The sequence below is a fragment of the Pararge aegeria genome, chromosome 19, assembly GCF_905163445.1.
Source record: "Pararge aegeria chromosome 19, ilParAegt1.1, whole genome shotgun sequence".
NCBI classification, from domain to species: domain Eukaryota; kingdom Metazoa; phylum Arthropoda; class Insecta; order Lepidoptera; family Nymphalidae; genus Pararge; species Pararge aegeria.
This window is the reverse complement of record NC_053198.1, coordinates 4995128-5022913: the sequence shown is the minus strand read 5'-3', so window position 1 is coordinate 5022913 and position 27786 is coordinate 4995128. Positions and strand designations below refer to the sequence as shown.

At 36.5% G+C, this 27786-nt stretch overlaps 1 protein-coding gene across 1 annotated transcript; it reads left to right on the top strand.

Moving 5' to 3' along the window:
- Nucleotides 1-173: 173 nt before the first annotated feature.
- LOC120632009 (alpha-mannosidase 2) lies at nucleotides 174-26644 on the top strand. Its single transcript, XM_039901755.1, has 20 exons — nucleotides 174-665; nucleotides 3841-4107; nucleotides 4513-4660; nucleotides 5725-5899; nucleotides 6721-7022; nucleotides 9180-9265; nucleotides 10386-10486; nucleotides 11138-11315; nucleotides 12634-12818; nucleotides 14006-14179; nucleotides 14600-14864; nucleotides 15879-16051; nucleotides 17004-17222; nucleotides 18115-18292; nucleotides 18902-19060; nucleotides 19640-19792; nucleotides 20383-20505; nucleotides 21390-21581; nucleotides 24200-24313; nucleotides 25879-26644. Exons 1-20 carry the CDS (start codon nucleotides 534-536, stop codon nucleotides 26035-26037), a joined length of 3483 nt encoding a protein of 1160 aa, XP_039757689.1. The 5' UTR covers nucleotides 174-533; the 3' UTR covers nucleotides 26038-26644.
- Nucleotides 26645-27786: the final 1142 nt, after the last annotated feature.

Below are 27786 nucleotides of genomic sequence, written 5' to 3'. Positions count from 1 at the left end.
TTTCACATTAAAATTAGTAAATATAAGAAATGAAATGATAAAATCCGCACAATATTTTCTTTTAATAATTTATTTACGAATTACGATTCTTTTTACGCACAAGTTTGAGAGGCTGTCAAGTTTGAAGTTTATGTATAACGTACGTGTTTGACATTGCAAATTGCAATTTGCAAGGAGTTCAAGTACAAAATTGTGTAAATAAAAATACGCCGATAACACGGATAAAGATAAAGATTATTCTTACTACATCGGCAGACTTTTTTCAAATACCAGCCTGTCAAGCCTATTGCCGGGAGCATTCAATGCTATTAATGAAAACAATGTTTCTTTATCAATTCACTTTTATTTCTTATCAGCCCTATTAATTGATAAATAAATTTTAATTTATACTACTGTAAACCTGTAAACGACGTGTTATATCGGTGTACTGCTGTAAATACTTTAAACTAACGCAGTGCGGAATCTTTTAAACTATAGTATGTGGCAAAGAAGTATTTAATATTATAATTCTTTAAAGTGATTAAAATAACAAGATGAGGATAAGAAGACTATCCGCTTTCTTTTGGGCGACGTGTATCATTGCGTTTTTGTTTATATTATATATAGTAACAGATCTCAGTTTCAAATTACCGAGCATCAAACCAGCATTGGTGGAACCTGATGATGTAAGTTAAAAACTATAATGGTACATAAAACCATAACGGAATAAGATTTTATTTTTTCTATTCAATTGTTTTGTAACACAAGAAACATTTTTATAAATAACAGTTTATTTGATTTATTCTTCTACTTTCACTAAGTAAAAGGGTAAATCAAAACACAAACATAAAATAATGTTAATGTTTGTTATCACTGCCTTGTGAGGTAATATGTACTTGCAAAGGTTCAAGTGGGTGAGATTAATTACAATAATATATCTATTCATCCTCATCCCAAGCAGCAAGCAAGCGTTTTCAACATCAATTAACCGGCTCTATTAGAACTTAAAGTTTTTTTAAAGACGTACAAGAGTATCAAAAGATGATTATATCTTTATAAGAAGGATTTTTGAATAATTATACAGCTTGAGCTGCATAAAACTTGTATTAAGAGATCCGCGTAAGCTTAGGGTACTAAAACAGAATTTGAAAATTCTACTATACAACTTTAAGTATTTTCTGACAGTTTAAACTCGTTTTATCGTTAAAGCTGTATAAAGGCTGTATTTTGCATGTGGTCACTAACTTACTACAACCCTAAGTGTTATTATGGTATCACTCAATCATTGTTTCTGTATAATGGTATATGCAAACTTCATTATAACACTTGTTCTTATAGAGTAGTTAGACACTCTTATAAATACAGTGGTTTTAGTACTTCTGTCTAAAATAATGCTTTAAAACTAAAAAAATAAATTACATCAATAGTACAGCTTTAGCCTGACTAACAGCTGCCAGCCATATATTATTTTCACATGATCCTATACTTCGTGTGCGCGTCGATCATAATTTATAATGTGGAAAAAAAGGAAAAGATCTGGTGCAGTCAAGAGGAGAATTATAAGGAAATATTTAAATATAACAAATTATAAACCAGAGGACAGTATCAATAGTGAACCATCATTTATTGGGCAAGAAATAAATACATTAAATTGGACAACCCACAGTCAAGCGCGTCCATCGACGTCTAACGAAGGTTCCGTAGGAAAAACATTAAACGGTGTCAATTTCTGTGTCGCTATTTTGAACCATGACATCTAGTTCTCTCATTGCTTCTTCATATGACGATATAGACGACCTTTTTACACAGCATTTTAATGTAGACCAATTATCTAAAGGCCTAGAGTTTTCATCCTTGACTAATTTGTTGACTTCTTAACGCTTTCTTGGCCATCTTAACTCGCCATTCGTTTCCCACAAGCTTGGAACTATACAAAGCCTTTTCTGCCCTTTTTCTATACATTCTATAATTTTAAACGGCATATTGTTCTGAAAAAATAATGTAATACACATTAATTATACACAATAAACTATTAATGACACTTCACAATAAGTTTATTTAGTATATAATAGGCTGCTAACTTTTTGGGTCTGCGATAACGCAGCGAAGGCTAAAAACAAAACGAACGAACGCATGCGTGCTTGCCCGGAAGAACGTATTAACTAAACAAAACATCATGTAGTGTTCCCAGTGCAGAGTGAGGGAGAGAGAGATAAAATAGCCCAGCGTCGAGCGTCGGCAAGCGTATCGTAGTGTTGTAGTTGTAGGTACCTACATTAAAAGGTTTGTAATGGATTTATTCTTGCAGGTTCGTGTCTTGAAAAAAAATATACACCTTCTTGTGAACACGGCGAATCACAATCATTTACATTATAATAATTATTATAGATCCTCGATCTTGAAAAAAATGATTGTAAAATATTCTACTTCAAAATTAAAACTGGCTTAGGGAAAATATTTTTTTACACGGATCTCTAAAGAGAATTATAAGTTATAAATCCAGAGTCGTACACAGCCTAATTAATAAATATATTATCTTGTAACGCTGATTAAAAACCAAAAACAGTATTATATAATCCAAATCTTACGTAGTACAGCTAAAAAGACTATAATACCCTCCAAAAATCGTCTAAGCTGTATAAAATTGTCGCCATTTTAGAACGATTTATGTTTACCAAACTTTGAGATAGACTTAAACCAATATTTAATAATTGCTTGAGCCGCTTCATGATTATTAGCTAAAATAATGATCACTGTGTCCTAAAATCTGTTATTTTAAATATAATTTATTTTATAATCTTTAAAACAAACACTTGTAAGAAGTGTTTGGACCGTATTTATTAATATTCTTAATATTTGCCTGATAATTCTACTGGCGCATGAATATTTTGCCAATAACCAACCACACATTGACAGTAAAATTTTATTCGCACTTACCTTTACCCAATTAACACCATCAGATTAAGATTTGTCTTGACTTACCGTGTTTCACTTTGAAATAAAAACAATAAAAATTGTGTCACGCCTTCCATTAATGCACTAGAGCGCTGATTTGATAATATTTGTATGAAATTTGTTTTTTGTTTATTTTTATAATTTTCTAACTATCTTCAAAATCCTATTTAAAACTTTAATTTTTCTAAGATATTTATAAGATATTACTTGGAGTGTATTGGTTTCTCCTTACACCGAATAACAGATCTTATAAAACTACTATACAGCTTCTTTATTGCGTATACAGCTATTATACAGCTCCACTAACGCGAAAAGCCGTATAATGTGGGCCCTTTTTGCACTTATAAGGTCTGTAAAAGCGCTTATACAGCATTTATACAGGCTTAAATGCAGCTTTAAGTATAAAAATCAACCTAAATACCACTCGTATACAGCTTCTTATGCTACTTGGGATTGATTGATTTTAGGTCATATTATGGTATTATGAGGCCTTCTTGTGTAATATGTATCGTACAGTACATATTACACAAGAAGGCCTCTTAATACGATCAATCAACTAGAGCGGTTTAACTGTTTAAATTACAGATACATTGAATATTGTATAGAAGAAGGTGTTATTTTGCATAATCCTATAATATATTATGAAAATTAAGCGTTTGACAGAGTATAGCAATTTAAGGCTTAATTTTCAAAGTAGATACAGTGTACCCCCGGTAATCTGGCACACTCTGGAATACTTTTATCTCTGCAGAATCATAAACAAAATTTATTTTTTGGATTTATCAAAGAGCTTAGCCCCATTAAAATTCATTACATTAGCTGTTTAAATAACTATATACTTTTAAATCTATAGTAGTTTAAAGATAGAGGCTTACTTAAGTTTTCTGTAATAACCTTTTATTATAGAACAAATGGTCTTCATTTGAATCAAAACTACGGAATATAGAGAATGGGCTTAACCTACATCATTCTGTTGTGGAAGAAATCAAAAAATCCATGGATCAGATTGTAGAACAGTCCCAGGAGGTACATCCTCCGCTGAGGAGACCTAAGCCAGTTTTTAAAGAGAAACCAAGGGAGTTCAAGGTGGTAGGAGATGAACCACCGAGAATGCACAAGAAAATTAATATGTCCTACTGCCCTATATTGAAGACATCCAAAACTGATGTTCAGGTATCTTATTTTTTTATACTTTATTATATTATATATTAAGCGGTAAATATTTGGCTAGCAGTTCCAGCCCATATGTGTATTTTCACAAATATTTTGTCATGTTATATATTTGAGTCAGCTAAATCCAAGAAATTAATTAAAAGCATTTAATTCCCTCACTGTTTAATATATAAAATTGGTTAAGGTTTCTAAATTACATTAAACTTGCAGTTTTCATTATATTTACTTCCTTTCCTTGCATATTATGACATTTTAACTTACAGTGTATATTATGTATACTGTTGTGACTTGTTGTTTTTATAATTTGGTTAAAAATATGAAATAAAAAGTGCCATTGTATTTTTTAAATATGTAAATCGGTTTTTATATAAATGATTATTAACTACCTAATTATTTCATATGCAGATGCTATCAATGTACGACAGGATAATGTTTGACGACATAGATGGTGGGGTGTGGAAGCAGGGCTGGAATATAGAGTACAAAGAGAACCAATGGAGCAGTAAACACAAGCTCAGGGTGTTTATTGTGCCGCATTCTCACAACGATCCTGGTAAGGCACAAGTCAATTTTTTTTAAGTTAAAACTTCTTTAATCTTGTTGTGCACTGTTTGGGTGAAAAAAAATAAACACGTCATCATCACCGCACACTTCCCTCACTCCAGCATAGATTTAGTTTTCACTGCATGTAATGGGCAGTCCCCAAAAATTGACCTGCATGTTTTTTTTTGTATCTGCAATCATCAGTTCTTGGACTTTAGGCAGATAATAAAAAGAAATACATAAATAAATAAATATACTACGACAATGCACACATCGCCATCTAGGCCCAAAGTAAGCATACCTTGTGTTATGGGTACTAAGATGACTGTTGAATATTTTTACGAATAATATACATAAATACTTATAATATACAGATAAACACCCAGACACTGAAAAACATTCATGTTCATCACACAAACATTTTTCAGTTGTGGGAATCGAACCCACGGCCTTGGACTCAGAAAGCAGGGTCGCTGCCCACTGCGCCACTCGGCCATCAAACCCAACATACACCAAGATAGGTGTGATGACTTAGCCGTCCATCGAGGGCACTCCTCTTTTTATCAGGGTGCTACACCCTTTCATACAGCTATAGAACATCCTGCCTCATTAGGCCCAAGATGTTTCTGGCTTTTAAGCTGGGTAGCCGATTAATTGGGATGTAGGGCAAGCCGTTGCTAGTATAATTTTAAAGCAGGTCTAATCTCTTCCTTCATTGCAGTAATTTGAAGATCCACGTGAATTCATTGTTAGTGATGTACCAAGGAACATTGGAGATGGTGCGGTGCGCAAAATTATATTTAGTGATCTTATATTTAGTGATGTTACAATATTTGAGTTGCTGGCGCTTTTCCTGAGCTGTATTCCATACATCCACACTGAAACAAATCCACACATCAATCAGTGTGGATGTTCTTAAAATTATGTATTTTTTTGGAAAAATCTAGCAAAAACACATCATTTAAAAAAAACTACTTTAATGCTCAAAGTACTGCTCAACTAGCATAGTAGTAATTTTGAAATATAAAATATAGCAACGTTTTATCATATATTTCAACACAAACATTATTTCAGGATGGATCAAAACATTCGAGAACTATTACAAAACGCAAACAAGAGCTATATTTACAAACATGGTGGAAAAACTGAAGGAAGGTGTCGGCAGGAAGTTCATTTGGGCGGAAACCAGTTATCTAGCACTCTGGTGGACCTCGGATGCTACGAGCAAAGAAAAAGAAGCGTTTAAGAGGTGTATCTATCGAAATTTATACTTTAAATAAACTAAAGAGTATTTTTGTAAAGTATCAATGGAGCAAATTCAAATTCAAAATTTCTTTATTCATTTAGGCCTATCACAGGCACTTATGAAGCGTTCATACATATACGAGTATGTTTACATAATTGTAAGGGGATGATGATAACTTTGTTCGCCAGCTTAAACCTAAAGCTACGAAGGTTCCAAACGCGCCCTGGTCTAAGAAGAGCTCACAACAAAATTAGACGGGTTATTTTTTTTTTCTTATCACCATCTCACAGTAAATTTATATTAAGCTATGAAGCTAGAGCAATTCACACCCAAGCTTTTTTTGAACACGTCCTGCAGCGTGCTGCCCTGTGTCCATCAACCTGAGGCGTAGGTGTTAAGCCTCATGTGCCAGTAATCACACCACTATGCCCTTCAGACCGAAACACCCACAAAGCTTTTCGTCACTGCAACCGAAAAATAAGATTTGCTTGCCGATGATCGATCTCTGTCCCCCCCATATTCAGTGGCGTGCACTTCATACATGCGCAAAAGCAATGCATACCCTAAATTTTTTGTATAACTCATAAAGGGGAGGATTCTTCAATTATATGCCATTTTCCTTCTTTATGCATACCCTGGTCAAATACCCTGTGCACGCCACTGCCCATATTGGAGGCCGAGGTTTCGTTATTGCCGTCTTCTTCTCGGTAGAATCTGTCTTCCGAACTGGTGATAGAGTCACTAAAAACAGACTGACTCGATGTTTTAAACGTGCTTATAAACTAGGCCTACTCGAAATAAATAAATTTTGAAATCGTTTGCAGCTTGCTGAACTCGGGGCAAATAGAAATTGTAACCGGCGGCTGGGTTATGAACGACGAAGCCAACAGCCACTGGCTATCCGTCGCTCAACAATTGACAACCGGTCACCAATGGTTGATTGAGAACCTCGGTTATACACCCAAGAACGGGTGGGCAATCGATCCTTTCGGCCATTCAAGTGGCCAGCCTTACTTGCTCAAGTTGACTGGCTTGGACAATTCCGTGATACAACGGGTGCATTATAGAGTGAAGAAGGAACTCGGCTTGCACCGTCAGCTGGAGTTCAAGTGGCGTCAGGTATGGGGTAAGTTCGTTAATTATTTTCCTTCACTTGCACGGATATAACTTGGTTGTAAAAAAATGAAAACTCCAGTAGGATCTTTTCAGTTCCAACAAAATAACACGCATGCATTTTCACACATAGCAATAATATAAATTGATTGTACACTCATATATTTATTGGGTAATTGTAGGCCCACGATACTAAACAGCTTTTCTTTGCATAGTTTAATAATATAGTTTTTATTATTATTAATATTATTTTCTAGCAAATAAGAGACTATGGAGAGATAGAGAGATAACCTATACAAGTTGAAGCCGAAATAACTATTTCCGGCATCATTTAGTTATATTACTCGTCGTATTTTATTTCTGGCCTGTAGCGCTAGCGTACTCGTATTTTTTTCTATAGAGATTGACGAGATAAGGGGTAGACATAATTTTCTCTGGTCCCTACTGGTGCACCAACCCATTTGGTGATTGGGTTGATGGTCCAAACGATTCCAAGCCAAGCTCTTCTTAATGGCCGGATTTATTGAGTCGTATCATCATCATCATGACCACGTCAACCAATGGGCGTCCACTGCTGGACAAAGATATTTTGTAGGGAGTTCCAAATACCAAGGCCTTGTGCCAAGCTTAGTACTCTAAGCCTAGCTGAGTAACCCTGATCCTTCTGAGTAACTCGAGCGAGTCGCAGGGAGCCGCCAGACCCAAGCGGCACAAGGGCTTGTTATTTGGAACTCTACGTGATCAAATCAGGATTCAGGAGATCCATGGAACCTGATTTTAGTCGTAGGGCCTGTCAAAGATAGGCACATGTGATACAACGCGTATATTTTAGTGTATAAACTGTTGGGATCCAGAGACGATGATAATAAAGCTGCCCTTACGGTAAATTTCAAACAGTTCATGCTGTGATTTTTCACACATTTCTAGCAGAAAGGTAGCCTAAACAAATGATCAAGATATCTGGAGGGCACAGGACGCATTTTAAGCATTGCTTATTAATTAATCACCATCTACATGCACCATGTTCAAGCACCGTTTCGTTTTTGGTATAAACTGCCGGCACGCACGCTCGCTCATTTCTCTTTTTGTGAGTTTTGTCTCCATCCTAAACGTGCGTCTCTTAATAAATACTTGCATGTAACGCTGACGCGAAACAATTCCGCAGTGGCTTGACTATTTTCATGTTAATATGTTAAATAGAACACGCAGGCTATTGTGATCTGTAATACTATTATTAGCCAGATAGGTAGTTTTGCTGACAATAAACAATCCATGTATTTGTCGTAGGACAATAGAAAAACGAGTCGACGAATAAGTAGGTTAAAAAATTGAGCGTACAGCGTGTGTACGGTACATGTGACATAATTATAACTTTCGAGAACTCGACATGAGTCGCAAACTTAAGCAACGCGGGGTTTTTTTTTCGCGTTTTTGTTTTGACTATCGTCTTTCTCCTTTACTACACTCCTTACGACTAAATCAGGCGCATGTGTGTCACTCCATATATACCTCTCTTTCTCCTTCTCATATATATTTCTTCTCCTTCGCGTAACGAAATGTGTTAAACTTGACGCGTCCTTAAACTCAATTTAAATCCTTGTCCAATAATATGTCCGTCTAAGAAGATTTACTTTAAGAATATTTATATTTATTATATATTTATAAAAAGGGTGCCATCAGACCCCTCATCTTCCTGCGGGTGTCGTACGAGGCGACTTAGGGAATGTAACGGGCAGCAGCGTCCTTTGTGGTTGTACTAAAATCTACAGCGATAACGTCGGAAGATACTTTTAGTCCAACTGTGAACTGTTAAAGGCTTGTACGGAAGCTATGTTAATACGCTCGACCGTAACAATAGGAAGATCTTCCTCCGAGCGGGTGATCGTGCTCGGGGACCGAGGACCGAACATTCATCTTTGGAAGTTGTATATATAGTCAATTTTTGTCAACACTTCTTGTGGGATTTGTTTTTCTGGGACAAAAAGTAGCCTATGTTACTTCTCTGTGCTTTCAACTAACTCTATGCCAAAAAATCTGGTTGATTGGTTTCTTGAAACGTGATGGAAAGACAAACTAACAAATACACTTTCCAATTTAAAATATCAGTAAGGAAGTAGGTATGTATTAAATGTATTGTAAGCAGTTTTGTTAATGAAGTGAATATTTTCAGACGGCGTCGGCAAAACAGATATGTTTACACATATGATGCCTTTCTATTCATACGATGTGCCGCACAGCTGTGGACCAGATCCGAAGGTAACTTTTTTAATATTTCATTATTTTCTCGACTTAAATTTATTTTTTCTACGACAACACACACATTGCCATTTAATCCCAAAGTAAGCGTAGCTTGTGTTATGGACACTAAGATAACATTATAGATTAATATACATAAATACTTATAAAATATAGATAAACACCCAGAAACTGGAAAACATTCCTGTTCATCACACAAACATTGTCCAGTTGTGGGAATCGCACCGCATCAATCGCCCGCCAAACTTGAAATTCATCGAACTTTATCAATAAACGTGGGATAACTTAGGTTTTCGGACAGCGCCTTTCGGAGATCTATTTTGGGCATTTTGGTTTTGTGAAATTTGTGCAATGAAGACTTTTATCTACTTATCTATAAATAATACATATATACGATAAAATGTTGTGTAAAATATTCAAATCAGTTTATCATTCATTTTTATTTTAATACTTCCTACTTCTTGTCAAACACCGGGTTAACTCGTAATAAGGTGGTGATTGGAAGGACATTGAACATTATGAGGTTTTACCGCTGGGCAGAACCATCGATTCAGATGTCTACGGCAGAAGTCAATCGATAAAAAGGGTGTGATCTGTCATCGCGACAACATCCTGGAGGGTCGAAGTGCATCCGCTGAAGCGGGCCTCATTACAAGATAGATAGAAGATCATCACGACAACGCTAGACCAGACACATCTTTTGCCACTTAGCAAAATTAAGAGAAGGCTAGAAAGTGCTTATGAATCCGCCATATAGCACTGACCTTGCACCTTCCGATTTCCACCTGATTCGGTCTGTTCAGAATACTTTAGGCAGTGTCATGTTAAAATCGAGAGACTGCCATAACAAATTGTCGGATTTTTTTGGTCATAAGTCTACAATTTCTACAGCAACGGGATAATATTACTATCCTCTGGGTGGCATAAAGTCCTCAAACAAAATGGCACATATATAAATTCAAACAAACTTTGAAAAAAAATGCTTTAAGTTTTCAAATCAAATGTGAAAAAACTTTTTCCCCAATAATATTAAGTTTATTCTTCTTAATGATCAAGCATAGATTATAAGATAGACTTGAAACAGTCTTATTAGTTTATTAGTTTTATAACTATTTTACAGATCTGCTGCCAATTTGACTTCAAAAGGTTACCAGGCAATGGTATCACGTGTCCATGGGGTCTCCCTCCAAGAAAGATAATAGTGAAGAATGTCAATGAAAGGTAAATGGTATAATACTATATGTAAATGTCCGTTTTTAAACACTATTACTAGCTCAATGTTGTGCTTAACAATAATTAACTGTAAAGTCAACATCTCCTGAGGGTGCTCCTGTTTCGGAGCGAAACGTGCGTAGTGAGTACATTAAAATAAATAGATATACAACGACAATACTCACATCGCCATCTAGCCCCAAAGTAACCGTAGCTTGTGTTATGGGTACTAAGATGACTAATGAATATTTTTATAAATAATATAAATAAATACTTATAATATACAGATAAACACCCAGACACTGAAAAACACTTATATTCATCACACAAACATTTTTCCAGTTGTGGTAATTGAACCCACGGCCTTGGACTCAGAAAGCAGGGTCGCTGCCCACTGCGCCAGTCGGCCGTCAAAGATCTGTTTGGTGTGGAATATAAAGATTGAAGAAATTATAAATTCGACCTTATTGTCCTGCTTTTCGCTGAGTTTAGCAAATTAATAATAATAATAATAATTTCTTTATTTCAGGCAAAGCCCATATTAATAAATTTAAAACAACAATTAGTATTACTTAATATACAATATCGAATTAAAAATTAAAAAATATAAATTAAGCTTAATTTTTATAACAATGCTAATAATGCGTTTCATATTTATAGGGCCTCGATGATATTAGACCAATGGCGCAAAAAGGCTCAGCTGTACCGCAGTAACGTCGTGATGTTCCCACTGGGGGACGACTTCCGGTACGACCGCGCGAACGAGTGGGACAACCAATACCAGAACTACGAGATGATCATAGACTATATCAACAATAAGGACGAATGGAATACTGAGGTGAAAACCATTTTTTTTATCCCTCTACAAGTTAGCTCTTGACTGCTATAATATTAGTATTGTGTAGTAATAGTATTGTGTTTTTAATTGTTAGAAAGTCTATCTATCAGTGAATTCCTTTAAAATTGTGCTAAAGCTAACTAGTAGGGGACTACGTTATGATAAATATTGTATCTTCGGATGAAGCGACTCATACAATTATGATCGAACTTCACTTTGACGGGCGCAGTTTTTCGCAGTTCGATTCCCACTACTGGAAAATATTTGTGTGATGAGCATTAATTTTTTCAGTTTCTGGGTGTTTATATGTATATTCTAAGTATTTATGTATATTATTCATAAAAATATTCATCAGTCATCTTAGTACTCATAACACAAGCTACGCTTACTTTGGGGCTAGATGGCTATGTGTGTATTGTCGTAGTATATTTATTTATTTATTTATTATTTGGTCATATATAGCTTCCGCATTATTTATGCTGTCGCAGACTTTTTTTTTGGTATTGCTTTAGAGAAGCAATCCCACTATAAATAGGTATAGTAATTGTTTTTAATTGTTTAAAGTAATTAGTAGTTACTTTTTATAAGGAAGAATTGTTACTGGTACATATTAACAATCTGTGGATGGAAACGTCTCAAAATCAATGTTTATTATTATTATCTTAGCCTAACTCGTACGTTTCCTGAAGGCCACGCCAAGATAGCCCTCGAATGGCAGAATTTATTCCGACTGATTTTTTTATTAAATAGTGGGAGAAGCTCGCCCACGAAAAGTAGATGAAGAGGTTTTATAAGGGAATGGTGTAATAGTGGGAATCGAACCCACAGAATAGAAATCTAGAATAACATATCTTTCTTTTTTGCTGCGTAGACCTTTATAGATTTAATAGCGGTCTATGTTTGACACTGCTTTTGGCTTTTGCTACTTAAGTATTGCTACACTCTTTTGCTACACTCCTGCGGTGAGGTAGTTTTAGTAACATATCTGGCGCATGTACGGAACTAAACGTATACCTCTCTGTCTCCTTTATATATTACTTCTCCCTCGTGTAACGAAACGTGCCTAAACGTGACGTTTCTTTGAAATATCACTTTAAATTTTCGTTCTAACGACAAGGCTGCTTCGAAGTAGGCTCCGCTCTCATCACTCCGTATGTTATTCATAAAAATATTCCTCAGTCACCTTAATACCCATAACACAAGCTACGCTTACTTTGGGGCTAGATGGCGGTGTGTGTATTGTCGTAGTATATTTATTTATTTTATTTATTTAATGTATATGCTACCTATTTTCAAGCAAAACCCTTATTCCCAATAGGTCCAATTCGGCACACTACAAGACTATTTCAAGGCCGTCCACGAAGAGGTGAAGCTAACCAACTTCCCGGTACTAAGTGGAGATTTCTTCACGTATGCGGATAGAAACCAGCACTATTGGAGCGGTTACTACACTTCGAGGCCTTTCTATAAGAACATGGATCGAGTACTGTTGGCGTATGTAAGGTAACTACTAGAAAGTTTTATATTAATTTATTATCTATGTACCATAAATTGTTATTGTAACAATAAAATTTGAAGATAATATATTATATACAAAATACATAAAAATAATATAATAAATATTTATATACTATAAATATATATCTGTAATAAGTAAACAGTGATAAATATACTATGACAACGATAGATATGCTCCTTTACATTGTGTTTAAAAGTTTTGAAACATTTATAAAAATATATTAGAAAACAATAAGAAGTATTAAAAAATTACTTATGAGAGTTGCTATGTCAATATAATAATGGTATATACTATATTACTAAGTATAAACCCTATTGTTTATGACAATAGGGTTCATTTTAATTGACAGTTTGCTTTAACTTCAAAATGCGTGTGTCTTCATTAGCGATTAATTAGCGACTGCTTAAGTGCTTACCTTACTACATTGCATAATTACATGAATCATAGATATATGAAATAATAGATATTATCTTTTTAATAAATAACATAGATATAAATAAAAGACAGATAGTCCTAGACACCTATATAGCGGCAGCAGCTTCAGTCGGAGTTCCGTTCATTGACTATGTATTCATCAATAACTTGTCCCCAATCATATTCAACTTATAACCGAATTACGAATTACTGTTGAAGGGCGCATAAGTATATTTAATAAGAAATCACCCTGTAAAAATGTCAAATTAAAAGAAGCATATTTTTTTTCCATACAAACTACTTCAAATATTCTACGGGTTTACTTATGGCAACTCTATTGAATATAAAAGACCGACACGCGCATAGTACCTACATAAGTGACAGGAGTCGCTTGATTTTAATTTTGCATGTGATGTGTGTAGAAACTATGGCAGTAGTTTAGTCTCAGAGATAGTAAATAATTTACCTGTAAGATTGTGAACTAATATTTCGGTTTTCATTTACACGTTGTATACTCCCTTATGTTTTACTGGGAACGAGAATAGACTGTACCTGTCTATCCAAAACTATTAATATACCTCCAAATCTGTAAAATTTGTCTATAAATAATTATTTGCCTGGGTTTAAAAGTATTCTATGCACTCTAGCCCAAAACAAAAATCATATCAATCTTTGGTGTATAGCTGCGCGTTTTAGGACAAACCAACAAACAAACACACTTTCGCATTTATAACATAAGTGTCTCCATTACTACCAGGGCTGCAGAAATAATAACATCGCAAGCGTGTTCTTCGCACGCTGTCAGCTACATTACATCATTGCAACTACGCGACCGCGTGGAACAAGCGCGGCGGTCGCTAGCACTGTTCCAGCATCACGACGGAGTCACCGGGACATCCAGGGATGAAGTGAGAGAAGATTACGCTAAAAAGTAAGCATTTCTAACACTATTATTACCACTAGCAGTGGGGTGCATAGAGGGTATGCAGATAATATAAAATGTAGATAACTTCAAGTACGAGTTTTAAAAAACCTAAGGATAGGCATTGTATGGGTACACTTAAGTATTTATAACTCGTACTGAACATTTTCTTCAATTTAAATTATCTGCATACCCTGTGCATACCCTCTATGCACGCCACTGACCACTAGCCTGTATTATTACCACTAACCTCTATTATTATTACCACTAACCTCTATTATTATAACCACTAACCTTATTATTACCTACCACTGGTGTAGAGTATAAAGGTTGAACAAATTATAAATTACACAGTAACGATTCTCCTGCTTTTCGCGGAGTATACCAGTTTAGCTAAAGCCTGCTTCTATCAAATATTTTTTCTTCCAGAATGCTTGATGCAATCAAGCACAGCCAAGCTGTGATCCAACAAGCAGCGTACCACCTCCTCAAACAACCCTTCATACAAGACCGAGTGCAGGACGACGTTTACTTCGACGTGGACGATATATGGCGAAGACACGACGAAATACCTTCAAGGATTACTATCGCTCTGGATATGATGTCGCCGTCCAGACGCCTCTTGCTGTATAATGCGTTGCCGTTTAAGAGGACGCAAGTGCTAACCGTGTTTGTTTCTACGCCACACGTAGAGGTAAGTGCGTCTTCGTCATCTGCCAAATTTATGGCCCGTGGCTTCTTGTCTCCTAGGATATATAGCTTACTGCCGCACTCCGCTCAATCCGGTGGTCTAAGGTAACTTCACCAGGTAGTAATGGACGAGGCTCGTGGCTTAGCATGCTCTTCAAGACTTACGACATAAATGAAGCGCAGTCAACAAGCAGCGAACCATTTCCCCAACAAACCCTTCGTACAAGACCAGGGCGACATTTACTTCGACGTGGACGATATACGGCGAAGACATATGTTCAAGGAAAACTATCGCTTTGGATGTCATGCCTATTCGCCTTTTGCTTTTTAACTTTGTTTATTTTGTTCTGTACGTTTTGTCCGTTTTTATGCAATAAAGTTTTAAATAAAAAATAAACAGAATGATGATGCCTCTTGCTGAATAACGTTTAAAAGGACGCAAGTGCTAACCGTGTAAGTTTCTACGCCACACATTGAGGTAAGTGCGTCTTCATCATCTGCCAAATTGAAGGTCGCTGCTAAGAACGTGGCTTCCTTTTTCTTAGGATGTAAAGCTTAATGCTGCACACTTTTTCAATTCGGCGGATTAAGAAAACGTGTACCACCAGGTGTAAGTGCTCTGGTTACCGTTAATACCATTATTAGCAAGATTTGAAACCAATAAATAAAAAATTCTTCTACCGTCCCCGTTATTGCAGATGTTTATGACTGGGACCGGTTATCTGGTCGTGCTCTCCGAGTCATGGATAAAAGGTACAGCCGAATTGGATCCTCCAAATAGAACGTTCCATAGTACACGACAATATTGGCTTCGACATTGACGATATAAAGCGGCTGCAGATCGGATTCCCAGGACTATCTCGATAGGACTTCGGTGTTTAAAATTACGCAAGTGTTATTTCTACGCATGTTGAGATAAATGTCGTCATCAATTGATATCTCATTGCAGAGCTTTCAATGACTCACTTGAAAAAACGTGTTAAAATTTACGAGCTAACCAGAAATTTTTGTCACCCAGGTTTACGACCCTGAGGGCAACCCTATAATGGCACAGATATCCCCTGTTGTGACTGGTGAAAAGAGGCTGGGTTTCGCAGCTAACAAGTTCCACCTGTCATTCCCCGCCACTGTCAACGCACTCGCTGTCACAGTTTACACTGTGTCATTAAGAGACAACATGAGCATTAACAAGTAAGTAGGGATGTCTTTGTCTTTTGTTCTTTTTTATTAATGTGGAAGGACAAAGAAGTAAAAAGAGGCCCAAGAAGCCAATCATCGCGCCATCGGGAAATTGAGGCGGGAATCAAAGCTCACAATGAGTAGACGCACGGCATAGGCAGGAAACAAAAATTATATCCCTCCATTATAACCTGACAAAGGACAAAACTAACGAGTTGACGTGCCAAAGCACGGCAGCAGGGAATACGAGAAGTTTATCCTCGTTTAATATTTATTTATTATGTACTAGCTGTTTCCCGCGACTTCGTCTGCGTGTTTATTTTGTTTTTTGATGTGGCATTCAATTTAGTTGTAGTTCTAAAAAAAATTAAAGTATTCAGTATCGCTAAGCCTTAAATGAGGGGTTTGCTGCTGTCCGCTGATGAATTCTGTCCTCTATCTCCATCTACATCAGATCTACACAAAGTTTGAACAAAATTAAACACATATTATAACCTCTATAGTACAAAAATAATTATTTAAATCGGTTATAATTTGTCGGAGTTATGGTGTTAAATCGTCTAACACTTTCATCCCCTCTCCCAAAGGAACCGAGCTTAATGTCAAGATAAAAAGTATTAAAGAATAAGTGTACAAAGTTTCATGAGGATCGGTTAAGTAGTTTTTGCGTGAAAGCGTAACAAACAAACTTACATTGACATTTATAATATTAGTAGGGATATATTATTATTTCCACTTGTGCGAAAATGCTCGGAGAGTTACTGTGATAGAGAAGATACAATTTGCCTCTTCCCTGGGGGAAAAAAGTCCCTTGGCTAGCATGGGCTTTAAAAAAAATTCCACTGTCTATTTAAGTTTCTTTCGGTGGAATATATCCGGAACTAATTATCTGAATTCAGGGTCCGACTAGGCACAGATTGTAACAAAAGACCTTTCTCAATTTAACTCGATATTTGCTTCACAGATACACATCGTATGCGCGCGTGCGTGTATACAACGCGGACTTTTGGAACGTGGATCTGCCTAAAATGTTCGCGGTGGAGCAACCGGCCGCGCGCCTTACGGATGACGTCACCGTGCAGGCCGGCAAGAGTTGCAGAGTCATCGCCACTATGAACGGACTTCTGAAAGCTATAGTATCGCCAGATGGGAAGACAACGCCGGTCCATATGGATTTTGTTCAGTAAGTATATCTGTATGTTATTTATCCCCTCTCCGCTCTCCGCTCGCATCTCTCACAAAACAGAAAAATTCTAAAGATTGTTAACCTTTAAAATGATGTTGGAAAAGAGCAATCTGCTGAGTTTCTTGCCGGCTCTTCTCAGTGGAATCTGCCTTCCGAACCGGTGGTAGAGTCACAACGAACAGACTGACTTGACGTTTCAAAAGCGCTTATTAATTAGGCCTACTTGAAATAAATGAATTTTGAAGAGGATGCACCGTTATTTCCTCAAGTCCTATCTGATATACGAGTATGTATATATATATATATATATATATATATTATTCCAATACAAGTTAGCCCTTGACTGCAAGCTCACCTGGTGGTAAGTGATGATGCAGTCTAAGATGGTAGCGGGCTAATAACCTGTTAGGGAGTATGGTAGTCATACCCCTAATCGGTTTCTACGCGACATTGCCCCGTGAAACAAGCCAAAAATCAAACTTTCACATTTATACTACTACTGCTACAGGAGCAATACAGTAAACTGTATTTCTACTATAGCAGGAATATAAATAGTCCTTTCCTTAGTATTACCATATAATCCAACGCAATTGTATAACCGTTGTTGAGTTTCGTAACTAATTCATCTTTAACATCAAAGTAAAATGAACTCAATAGTGCTTGTTTTAGAGTCGCAATTTCTGTACGCTGGTTTCCATTTCGCTCCATCAATGACAATTGTTAAAGCGGTGAATAATTTAAGCTTTAAATCAAATAAGATAATTTCCATTTTAATCTGACGTTAGTGTTTCGATACTCGAAAACGATTTGTCTTTTACAAGCGTACGGGCGTTTTCAATTGCGATTGCGAACGCACAAATCTCAAACTAGTACATTTTGATACTTTTAGATATGACACTCAAAAAGGTCAAGACAACAATAGCGGTGCGTATTTATTCATTCCCAACGGGCCAGCCGCTCCCTTCAAGGCAACTGCGTTTCCCGAAATCGTCATCACGGAAGGGCCCTTCAAGGCGACACTGTACTCAGGGCTTATTGGCCCTTCGAAGGCAGAAATAGTTCTTGCTGTAAGTATTTCATTCATACTTAGCCTATTAATAACCTAATCGGGCCTTTCATCGGAGCGGAATTAAGGGCGTAGACCTTCCAAACATCTCTAATGCAATTCGACCTTGAAATCTTAGGGTCTGATAATACATAGCGTCTTCATAGTTACTGCATTACTGTTCCGACATTATGCCACGTCTATACTTAATAACCTAAAAACAGTAATCAAATTAACCAGGATAAGTGATTTAACCGGGACATCGGCATCAATCAAGCAAAACAAAGAAAATCTCTCTTAACTTGGTAGAACATACTAGATCGAGCGAAATGGTCTTCGAACAAACTATTCGGTAGCCTTTTACCATTCCCATAGACTTCCATACTGGATTGAGCCAGACGCATACTGGTTAAAAATGCTTCCTACTTCCAAAGCTTTAATGTATCTGCCATTTAGTTTATTATGCCATTATATGTCTCTAATCTTTAATTTTAATTAACATTTCATCTCTTTTCACATCCTTGTTTCTTTGTCACGCTATCCCTTTCTTTATAAAATCGAGAACACTGAAATATTATGTAAGTATGTTATTCGATAGCCTGAAAATATTGAGAACTTATATTTTTTCCAGATGACGGTATACTACAACCCGTCGCTGCCCCAAAGTGAGGTGGAAATCAGCAATACCTTCCTCATTGATCCATCAGTGGATGACCTTGAACTCGCCATGCGATTCTCGACCGTCATCAAGAACGGAGATGTCTTCTACACAGACATTAATGGCATGCAGGTAAGTGTTCTATAGCATAACGATAATCAAATCCTGTGACGAAAATTATTGGATAAAGTTAGTTAGTTCTGCCGATATACTATGGAAAGAAGCAATAAATATATCTTTGAGAATTTGACCCTTTTGAATTCTAGTAATCTTTTTTTTAATATTGGATCGATTTTAAAAAGTAACTTCAGAGTACTTCCATCGCCTAAAGCAATATTATTTTGATTTTGTGAATGGTTTGTTTCGCAATTTTATTCCTTAATTCTAATACGTTAAGGTATCTCATAAATCTGTAATTTTAAAACTGTACTAATTTTAGCTGGAATAAGCCTTTATTTTGGAATTTTATAGCATACATGTAACTTTATTTGGCGTCTTACAATAGTGACCTGTCCAATGTCTACTGTTCGTTGGTTCATTCATTTCATGTCTAAATGTTTTAATTTTTACAACAGGCGTAGTAAACTTCAAATATTTTGCATATTGCATAGGTCGGATTGATTAAAGAGGCTGCCCATTTTCGACGATAAAAAAGCACTGTGTATATCCTGTGAAAATATGTTTTATTATATTAACATTTTTGTTATGTAGATGATAAAGCGACGCCACTTCGAGAAGATACCTCTGCAGGCGAACTTCTACCCGCTCCCGGCAGCCGCATACATCGAGGATGAAAACTCGCGACTCACTCTACTCACCTCTACGCCTCTTGGCATGGCTGCCCTACAATCTGGACAAATCGAGGTAATTATTTATTGATCCTGTTATAATAATACTTATAACTAAACGAATTACTGTACAAATCATGCACGTGCCAAAATGATCCAGCCCTTCTGTCACCAGATGGTAATTTGGCCTTTTCGCAAATTATGATCCAGCCTTCTGTCACCAGATGGTAATTTGGCCTTTTCGCAAATTATGATCCAGCCTTCTGTCACCAGATGGTAATTTGGCTTTTGCGCAAATTATGATCCACCCCATCTGTCACCAGTTGGTAATTCTTATAAAGTAACTATTTGTTGCCGGCGACTTAGTACGCGTGGGTATTTGAATGTGTATGCCTGTTATTAACTGACCCCTGAATAACATTATGCAAAAAAAGGGCCAACTTTTCTTGGCTGTGGCTTCGATTACCACAACTGCAAAATGTTTGTATGATGAACATGAATGTTTTTCAGTGCCTGGGTGTTCATCTGTATATTACAAATATTTATGTATATCATAAAACGATTGACCACTCATCCCAGTTGTAGTATGTTAAACTATTTATTTATCCAAGTGGCGGCTGGCCACGCTTCCACTTTAAAGTCCGTCATTTTTATTTCCGCACGCAGATTATGCAAGATCGACGTTTAAGTCGCGACGACAATCGCGGCCTCAGTCAAGGAGTCCTCGATAACGTGCGCACGCGCCACACCTTCAAACTTATAGTGGAACAAGCAAACAATCCTTGCACGGTAAGTAAGATGATTTAAATAATGATTTGTGAGTTAATTATATATTGTTAATGTATATTGGGTGATGAGCCGCTAAGCGCATAGTTAGGGTGTTACCACACCAATCGATCGATCGTTGATCGACGATCGGTCGCTGGTAGTATAGATTAGTCGAATATAGACGAGGATAATCGATCAACGTTGACCGATGCCGTTGACCGGTTGGTTAGTCGAACGGTATCCGTCGATCAATTAAAGCTACCAGACTAGTCGATCAACTTCGATCGACGTTAACCGATGCCGTCGATCGACAATCGATCGATTGGTCTGGTAACACCCTTAGACTGATAAGGGGTATTCGATGCATATAACTTCCATACCCCTAGCATTAGCGCGCAATTTAACACCTGCACGGATGGCATAGGAAGGAGATAATTATATCCCTGGGGAAAGGATGAAAATGTATCTTGTCCCACAGCTTTATCAAGTCTCAGAGCACTGGTGCATAAATGGGTGTAATAATAAACGGTGGTAAACTTCTTATTCCATGTTCCCGTGCTTTAGCCGGTGGACACGTTAATTATATCCCTTGTCAGGGGATATAATCGGGGGATATAATTTTTATCCCCTGCAGGGGAGACTGCAACCAAGAGTTAGATAGTTCCAGTAAAAAGCCGGCCCAGTGCGAGTCGGAATCAACTCACGACGGGTATAAAAAACGTCAACAAATCATTTCTGTTGTATGGAAGCAACCTTAAATATTTTGTTAGTATTTGCGGCAACAGAAAAAAATAGATACAGCCTAGTGACAGACAGACGGACAGCAGAGTCTTAGTAATGGGGTCCCGTTTTACCTTTTGGGTTCTGTATCCTTAATATGTTGGTATAAATCTTTATTATTTCAGCCGAAATCCCAAGAACAAGCGAGCGGGCAGCTAACTCTAGGAGCCCACGTGTCGCAACAACTTCTCCTGCAGCCAATCATAACGATGCATTACACAGCCAATGAGAACTACCCGCGCCCCGCCTATTCACGCTCCTTGTTCAGCGCCGCAGATATCGTATTGGCATCCTACCACTCGCACATAACTGCTAAGGTAAGAAAGAGATAGTATCATATCTGTTAGGGTGTGAAATCCTTTGGAAAGTATACAATGGGTCGTCCATACAAGCTAACAAGAAAGACAGGCCGTGGTTTTTCGAGTATACCGCCTATGGAGGGGAGTATCACATAAACTCCTGCCCAGGTAGCCATAAAGCTTTTCCATCGCCGCAAAAGAGAGCGTGAGAGAGAGATGGAGTATCTGATCTTAATAAGTGTGAGGGAGATGAAATCATATTGTAAGTTTATATATATCGTATTTATGTATATAATATAGACATACATATATGCAACCTATCTCTCTTCTTGCTGTGTTTTACGCCATTGTATACGCCAGTATTTGTCTGGAAGAGATAGTTACGTAGCGAAAAATTGTATACTTTGTGTTATAGATACATCAACTCAGTTGTGCGCGCGGCCCTATGTGTGGGTAAACCTTGTACATATACAGTGACTTTGTGTGCGTGACAAGAGGTACAGTCGGGTACAAATACAAATACAGTTATTTACGGGTTATATACGGGTTTTTTTTTAAAAAAACAGTTATTTGGTAATTTAATGTTTATTTATTGAACATTATTCTGAATCGCTACTTGAAAAATCAAATGATGAATTTTCGGATTCGCTGCTCTCATCAAGGTTAATTATGAATTCTGTAAAGTACTACCCCACAAGACAAGACAAGTATTACCCCACATCCCTTCATCAATTTGACTTAAACATTCATTTATGAGTTTCATTATTTCCGTCACATTTTGGTCGACATTACGCGAAGCAATATAATTTTTTAAAATTCCCCACACATTTTCTATGGGGTTTAGTTCAGGATGATATGGTGGCAATCGAAGAACTTTTATGCCATATCGCTGAAGTATGTCATCAATCTTGTAACAGATATAGTTTTCTTTATTTTTTTTAATCAAATCATACAGTTCAATTTTTTTCATATCTTGATTAAAAGCTATATTTTTTTCTGTCAGCCATCTCTGCATTTCTATTTTTTTGGAATTCGAATTTGGGGCTCTGTCATTTTGAACGTTATGGTATGAGGCATTATCAAGCACAACCACAGAGTTAGGTGGAAGATTCGGTACTAGACGTTCTTTTAGCCACTTTTCATAGTTTTCCGCGTTCATGTTAGAATGGTAATCACCAGAAACACTATTTGCTTTGTATGTCAATAGTGCGTTAGGTACGAAACCTTGTTCTGAACCAGCATGCACAATGATAATTCTTTGTCCTTTCGACAGGTTTCTCTTTAAAGGTGGTCCATCTTTATTACCCCATCCTTTGTTTTGAACATGATTAGTTAAGATATAGCTCTCATCTGTATATACGATACACCGATTTTCTTGACGGTATCTGAGTAAATTTTTTAGGTAGGAAAATCGTAGTTTTTGGATGTCATGCCGCTCTATAATAACACGTCTGTTATCCACAGTTTTTCGCCATTTGTATCCCAACTTTAACAAAGCTGTACGCAGAGTCGAAATACTTCCATCATAGTTAAGTTTATCTTGAAATATTCCTTTCAACTTTAGCAAGGTAGGTAACTCACGATGTTCTAAATGGTAATTTTGAATAGTGGAACGTATAACATCAACGTTAAAGTTGTCTAATTCTAACTTCTTTAAACGTTTTTTACGGTCTTTATGCGGAGATTTAAACTTAGAGTCAGATTCTTTTCCTTCAGCCAATATATTAGTAACTGTTCTCTCTGATACCCCCACTGCCATTGCTGTTCTTTTCCGTACGCTATTTAAATGTTCACTTAGTTTCGATATTAAAATTGGACTTGCACTGCAAACTGGATCACTTACTAGTTCCAATATATCTCTCGCATCTATTTTCAGAAATTCGTATACCTTAGCAATGGTTTCTCGAGTCTAAAACAATAATACGTAAACGTCAACAAGGATATATTTTTTCGTATATAGAATCATAATAAATACCTATTCATTACATCTAAATTTAAAAATAAAAAATATTTACCTGACTCCTTAAACATTTTTTCCGTGAAGAACTAGACATTTTCGTAAACGACTGTACCCGTAAGAAAAAGCGATAGGAACACGTCTTGCTCGAACGACGACTGCCGCGTCACTGCCACACGAATGAAAGTTGTATATTTACAAGCGCACGCACACATAGGGCCGCGCGCACAACTGAGTTGAAGTATCTATAAACTTTTTAGTTTAGATTTTTCTGTATGTTTATGTGGTGTACAATAAAAGTGTATTTATAAATTCATTCATTCATATGAGTGCTAAGGGTAAGAGATAAATAGTATCATACCTCAATCGAAGAATTATATAAGTTATAAATATAAAAATACCATTAAATGTTTTAGGTACAATGAAACAATTCAGTCCCAGTTCACTAATACTATAAATGCGAAAGTTTGTATGGATGAATGTTTGTTACTCTTTCACGCAAAAACTACTGAACCAATTTGACTGAATTTTTTAATGGAGATAGATTATACCCTGGATTAAAATTTTGCTGCTTTTATCCCGGAAAAGTGTACAGTTCCCGCAGGGTTCATGAAAAACCAAAAAACCGCGTACGAAGCGCGCAACAGCTGGTTAATAATATTATTCTATTGAATCGCAGAATAAAGATGGTACGAGTTCCCTCGGCATGGGTATGACCTTGCAACGCGTACATCTCGACACCTGCTACGGAAACCGCGCCGTAGCGCAATCTTACCCTCCGGGAGACGGACAGGTAAGAAATAAAAGATTGAATACTTCTCGTGCTCCCTAAACATCTTTTTTAGGCTAGAACTAAGATCCATGCTCTTGTGAGTAAGTATTTTTTTTTTCATGTTACAGTCAATTTATAAAGTGGGTAAATAATTAAATCCTTCATACATATTTGTTTACATAATTGTAAGGGGATGGTGATAACTTCGTTCGCCAACTTAAATCTAAAGAGGAAATACGTCATTCCGAAACCATTCACCTGTTTAAACATCGCTTAAAGAATTATTACTTATCTATGTAATTGAGTAGTATGTAAGTTTATAATAGCATAAATATATATCACATATATCTATCATAGTATATATAAATTTATGTTGGTATTTGTGTAGTTTATATTACATTACTTTTTTTTGTTTTTTGTTTTTTGTAACTTACTTTATGCACCATCCATTTTCCACTCTTTTATCGGCTTCGTACGCTCAGGTTGCCTTTAAAAGATCACTTTTAGTGATAAGGCCGCCTTTTCACCCTAGCACTAAGTACTATTACTGTTTTCCTTGTATTTTCCTTTTTTTTGTTGTGTTGCAATAAAGTTTTTCTATTCTATTCTATTCTCAAGCTACGATTTTGATAACTATAACTTCATATTTGCCAGATATTTATGTCCATGACATCGAGTTGGTGGGTATTTTGATATAAATACGACTGCATTATCGATACACTCCAGTCCTACATGGACTCGAACGATGCAAAGATACCTCCCGTTCTCTTAGTCACATAATAATAATTGACCGCCCAGACAGACAACCCAACTTTATCATTATCATGACATCATCCCACTACAGAGCACGGGTTCCTTCCACAATGAGAAGCTTAAGGCCGTAGTCCACCACGCTGGCGCAGTGCGGATTGGTGGGCTTCACACCCCTTTGAGCACAGTATGTAGAGCTCTCAGGAATGCAGATTTCCTCGCGATGTTTTCCATCACCGTTGTAGAAAGTGATATTTTAATAACTTAAAAATTCGAACTCGTCTCCCCGATTATTATGTACGCAACAAATGTGCCTAATTGAATAAAGAAACATTTGACTTTGAATGTGGATTATGAAGGTCTGAGGCTTTGGGTTCCTCTCCCAAAACTTGATGAACGTGAATGTTTTTCATTGTATAGGTGTTTATTTGTGTAAAATAATAATAATAATTGTTTAATTCAGGTAAAACCCATCTCAATATACACGTAAAAAAGTAGCATAGTATTTTAAAAGATCTAAACAATATTAAATGAAATGAAAACATTAAAAAAATACAAATAAATTATAATAAATTATCCCAAAAGAGGGTTCGTACCCGTATAACCTACTAATTACGGTTTCCGTCGCGATGCACGGCAAGCCAGCTCTTTACAATAGGATTCTCCGGGTACTCGGAGCATACTCCATTATAAGTATTTATGGATATATTTTATTAAATTATTCAAAATTTAGTATACCATAACACAAGCTACGCTTACTTTGGTGCTAGATGGCGTGTGTTTTCGTAGAACATTAGCATTTATGATTATTTATATTTGCGTTTTTTTTTTTGCAGATACCTTTAACAGACCTAGTTGACGTACCACCAGATGGCGTGTTCGACAGTTCACTGACCTTCGTAACTATCGGCAGCCCTGTACCAGAAGCCCTTGTGACCCTTTGCCCCATGGAGATACGCTCCGTATTCATAAACCAAACGATAAAGCGTAACTGAATTACTTTATTATTTACGAAAAATAATATTCATAAAAATTTCGGTTATGTGCAAGTTGCATTTGCACAAAAAGGGTTCCGTACCCGTTAAAATGCAATATAATACATAGCAAAACCCCAAAAATTTAATCGTTTCTGTATGGTGGTAAACACTGTTGTCTGGTGGGAGGCTTTTGCCGTGGCTAGCTACCACCTCAACGACAAAGACGTGCCGCTAAGCGATTTAGCGTTCCAGTGCGATGTCGCGTAGAAACCCATTAGGGGTATCACAATCTTACTCTATAACAGGTTAGCCCGCTACCATCTTTATGCATCCTCACTTACTACCAGGTGAGATTGCAGTCAAGGGCTAACTTGTAGTGGAATTAAAACACGTTATTTGCTAGAGCGCCGATAGTACATAATTTCAAATCTTTTACCTGTTAGGGTTCCTGAGATACAGCTCGCAGACACGCGCACGGACAGATAGTGGCTTAATAATACGGTTTCCGTTGTTTTCGGTTATGAAACCAATCTAAAAACCTTAATAGTTTAATGGCAACCTCACTAAATAATTAAGGTTTTTAGTTTTTTAGGGTCCGAAATATGGAGGGTAGAGGTAAGGAGGATCATCTGTGTATATGAAAAAGTGTCGTCAAAATGTATTAAATTACGATGGCGCCACATTTGCATCAAGGTAACTCTTAAAAGAAGCGCCAAATATAAATATTGTTAGAGTAGGCTTGAAAAATAAACAAGGAAGTAAGGTTATATTTACCACAATATTTTGTACAACGTAAGTTGTTGAAATTCTCAATAATTAACTACTTTAGTCGATAATGACATAAATTTTTTTAACTCGGCATACTTCAATTCATCTACGATTGCTACATTCATACCATACCCTGTGCATCCATCAGCGCCATTGTGGAGGATTTTTGAACTGTTATTTAGCGCAACAACTGGACACTTTTTCAACTTTTCTCCCATATAAGATGACTCTCCTTACCTCTACCCTCCATAGTCCGAAAACTTTTAGGCAGAGGGCGCTGTCTGTTTGTCACTTGTCAGTTGTCATCAGTATAGAGTTATGCGTCTGTGGCTGACCCTTAATAATGTATCCAAACAAAAACGGCATAAGACAGAAAAAGCTATGAAATTCAACACTTTAATATACTATTTAAACGTAATTTTTCGAGGCGATAAGACAGGCAGTATATGATAAGTTTAAATATTGGATGGAAGCAGGTGTTTTTTTGTGGAAATCCATGATATATTATGAAAATTAAGCTTAATAAATAAAATGAGATTTTAAAGGAATGGTTACGATATGCTCTTTGTAACGCGTTTCAAATTTACGTCCGGTTTGACCTAGATATGTGGCGTGGCATTCAAAACATTGGAGAGTATATACCCCTGATCTCTGCTCATTGTCCAATCTGTCCTTACCGTTACAAATTGATCTCAGTTGGTAACCAACCACATACTCTATATGTGGTTGCTAACCGACTCTACAATACGGTACGGTACGGTGGAGTATAAGGATTGAAGAAATTATAAATAAACCATACAAATTCTCCTGCTTTTCGCAGAGCATAGCAAATTAAGCTTAATTTTCATTGTAATAAGTTTGAAATAAAGTTTTTGATACTTGCTTTTGGACGCTGATCGCAATCTAACAACTAAATAAAATAAACTGTTCAACGTGCAAACTCAGTTTTTGATAAGAAATTATCAAAAACGGATTTTTTTAAATACAATCTACCGAGTC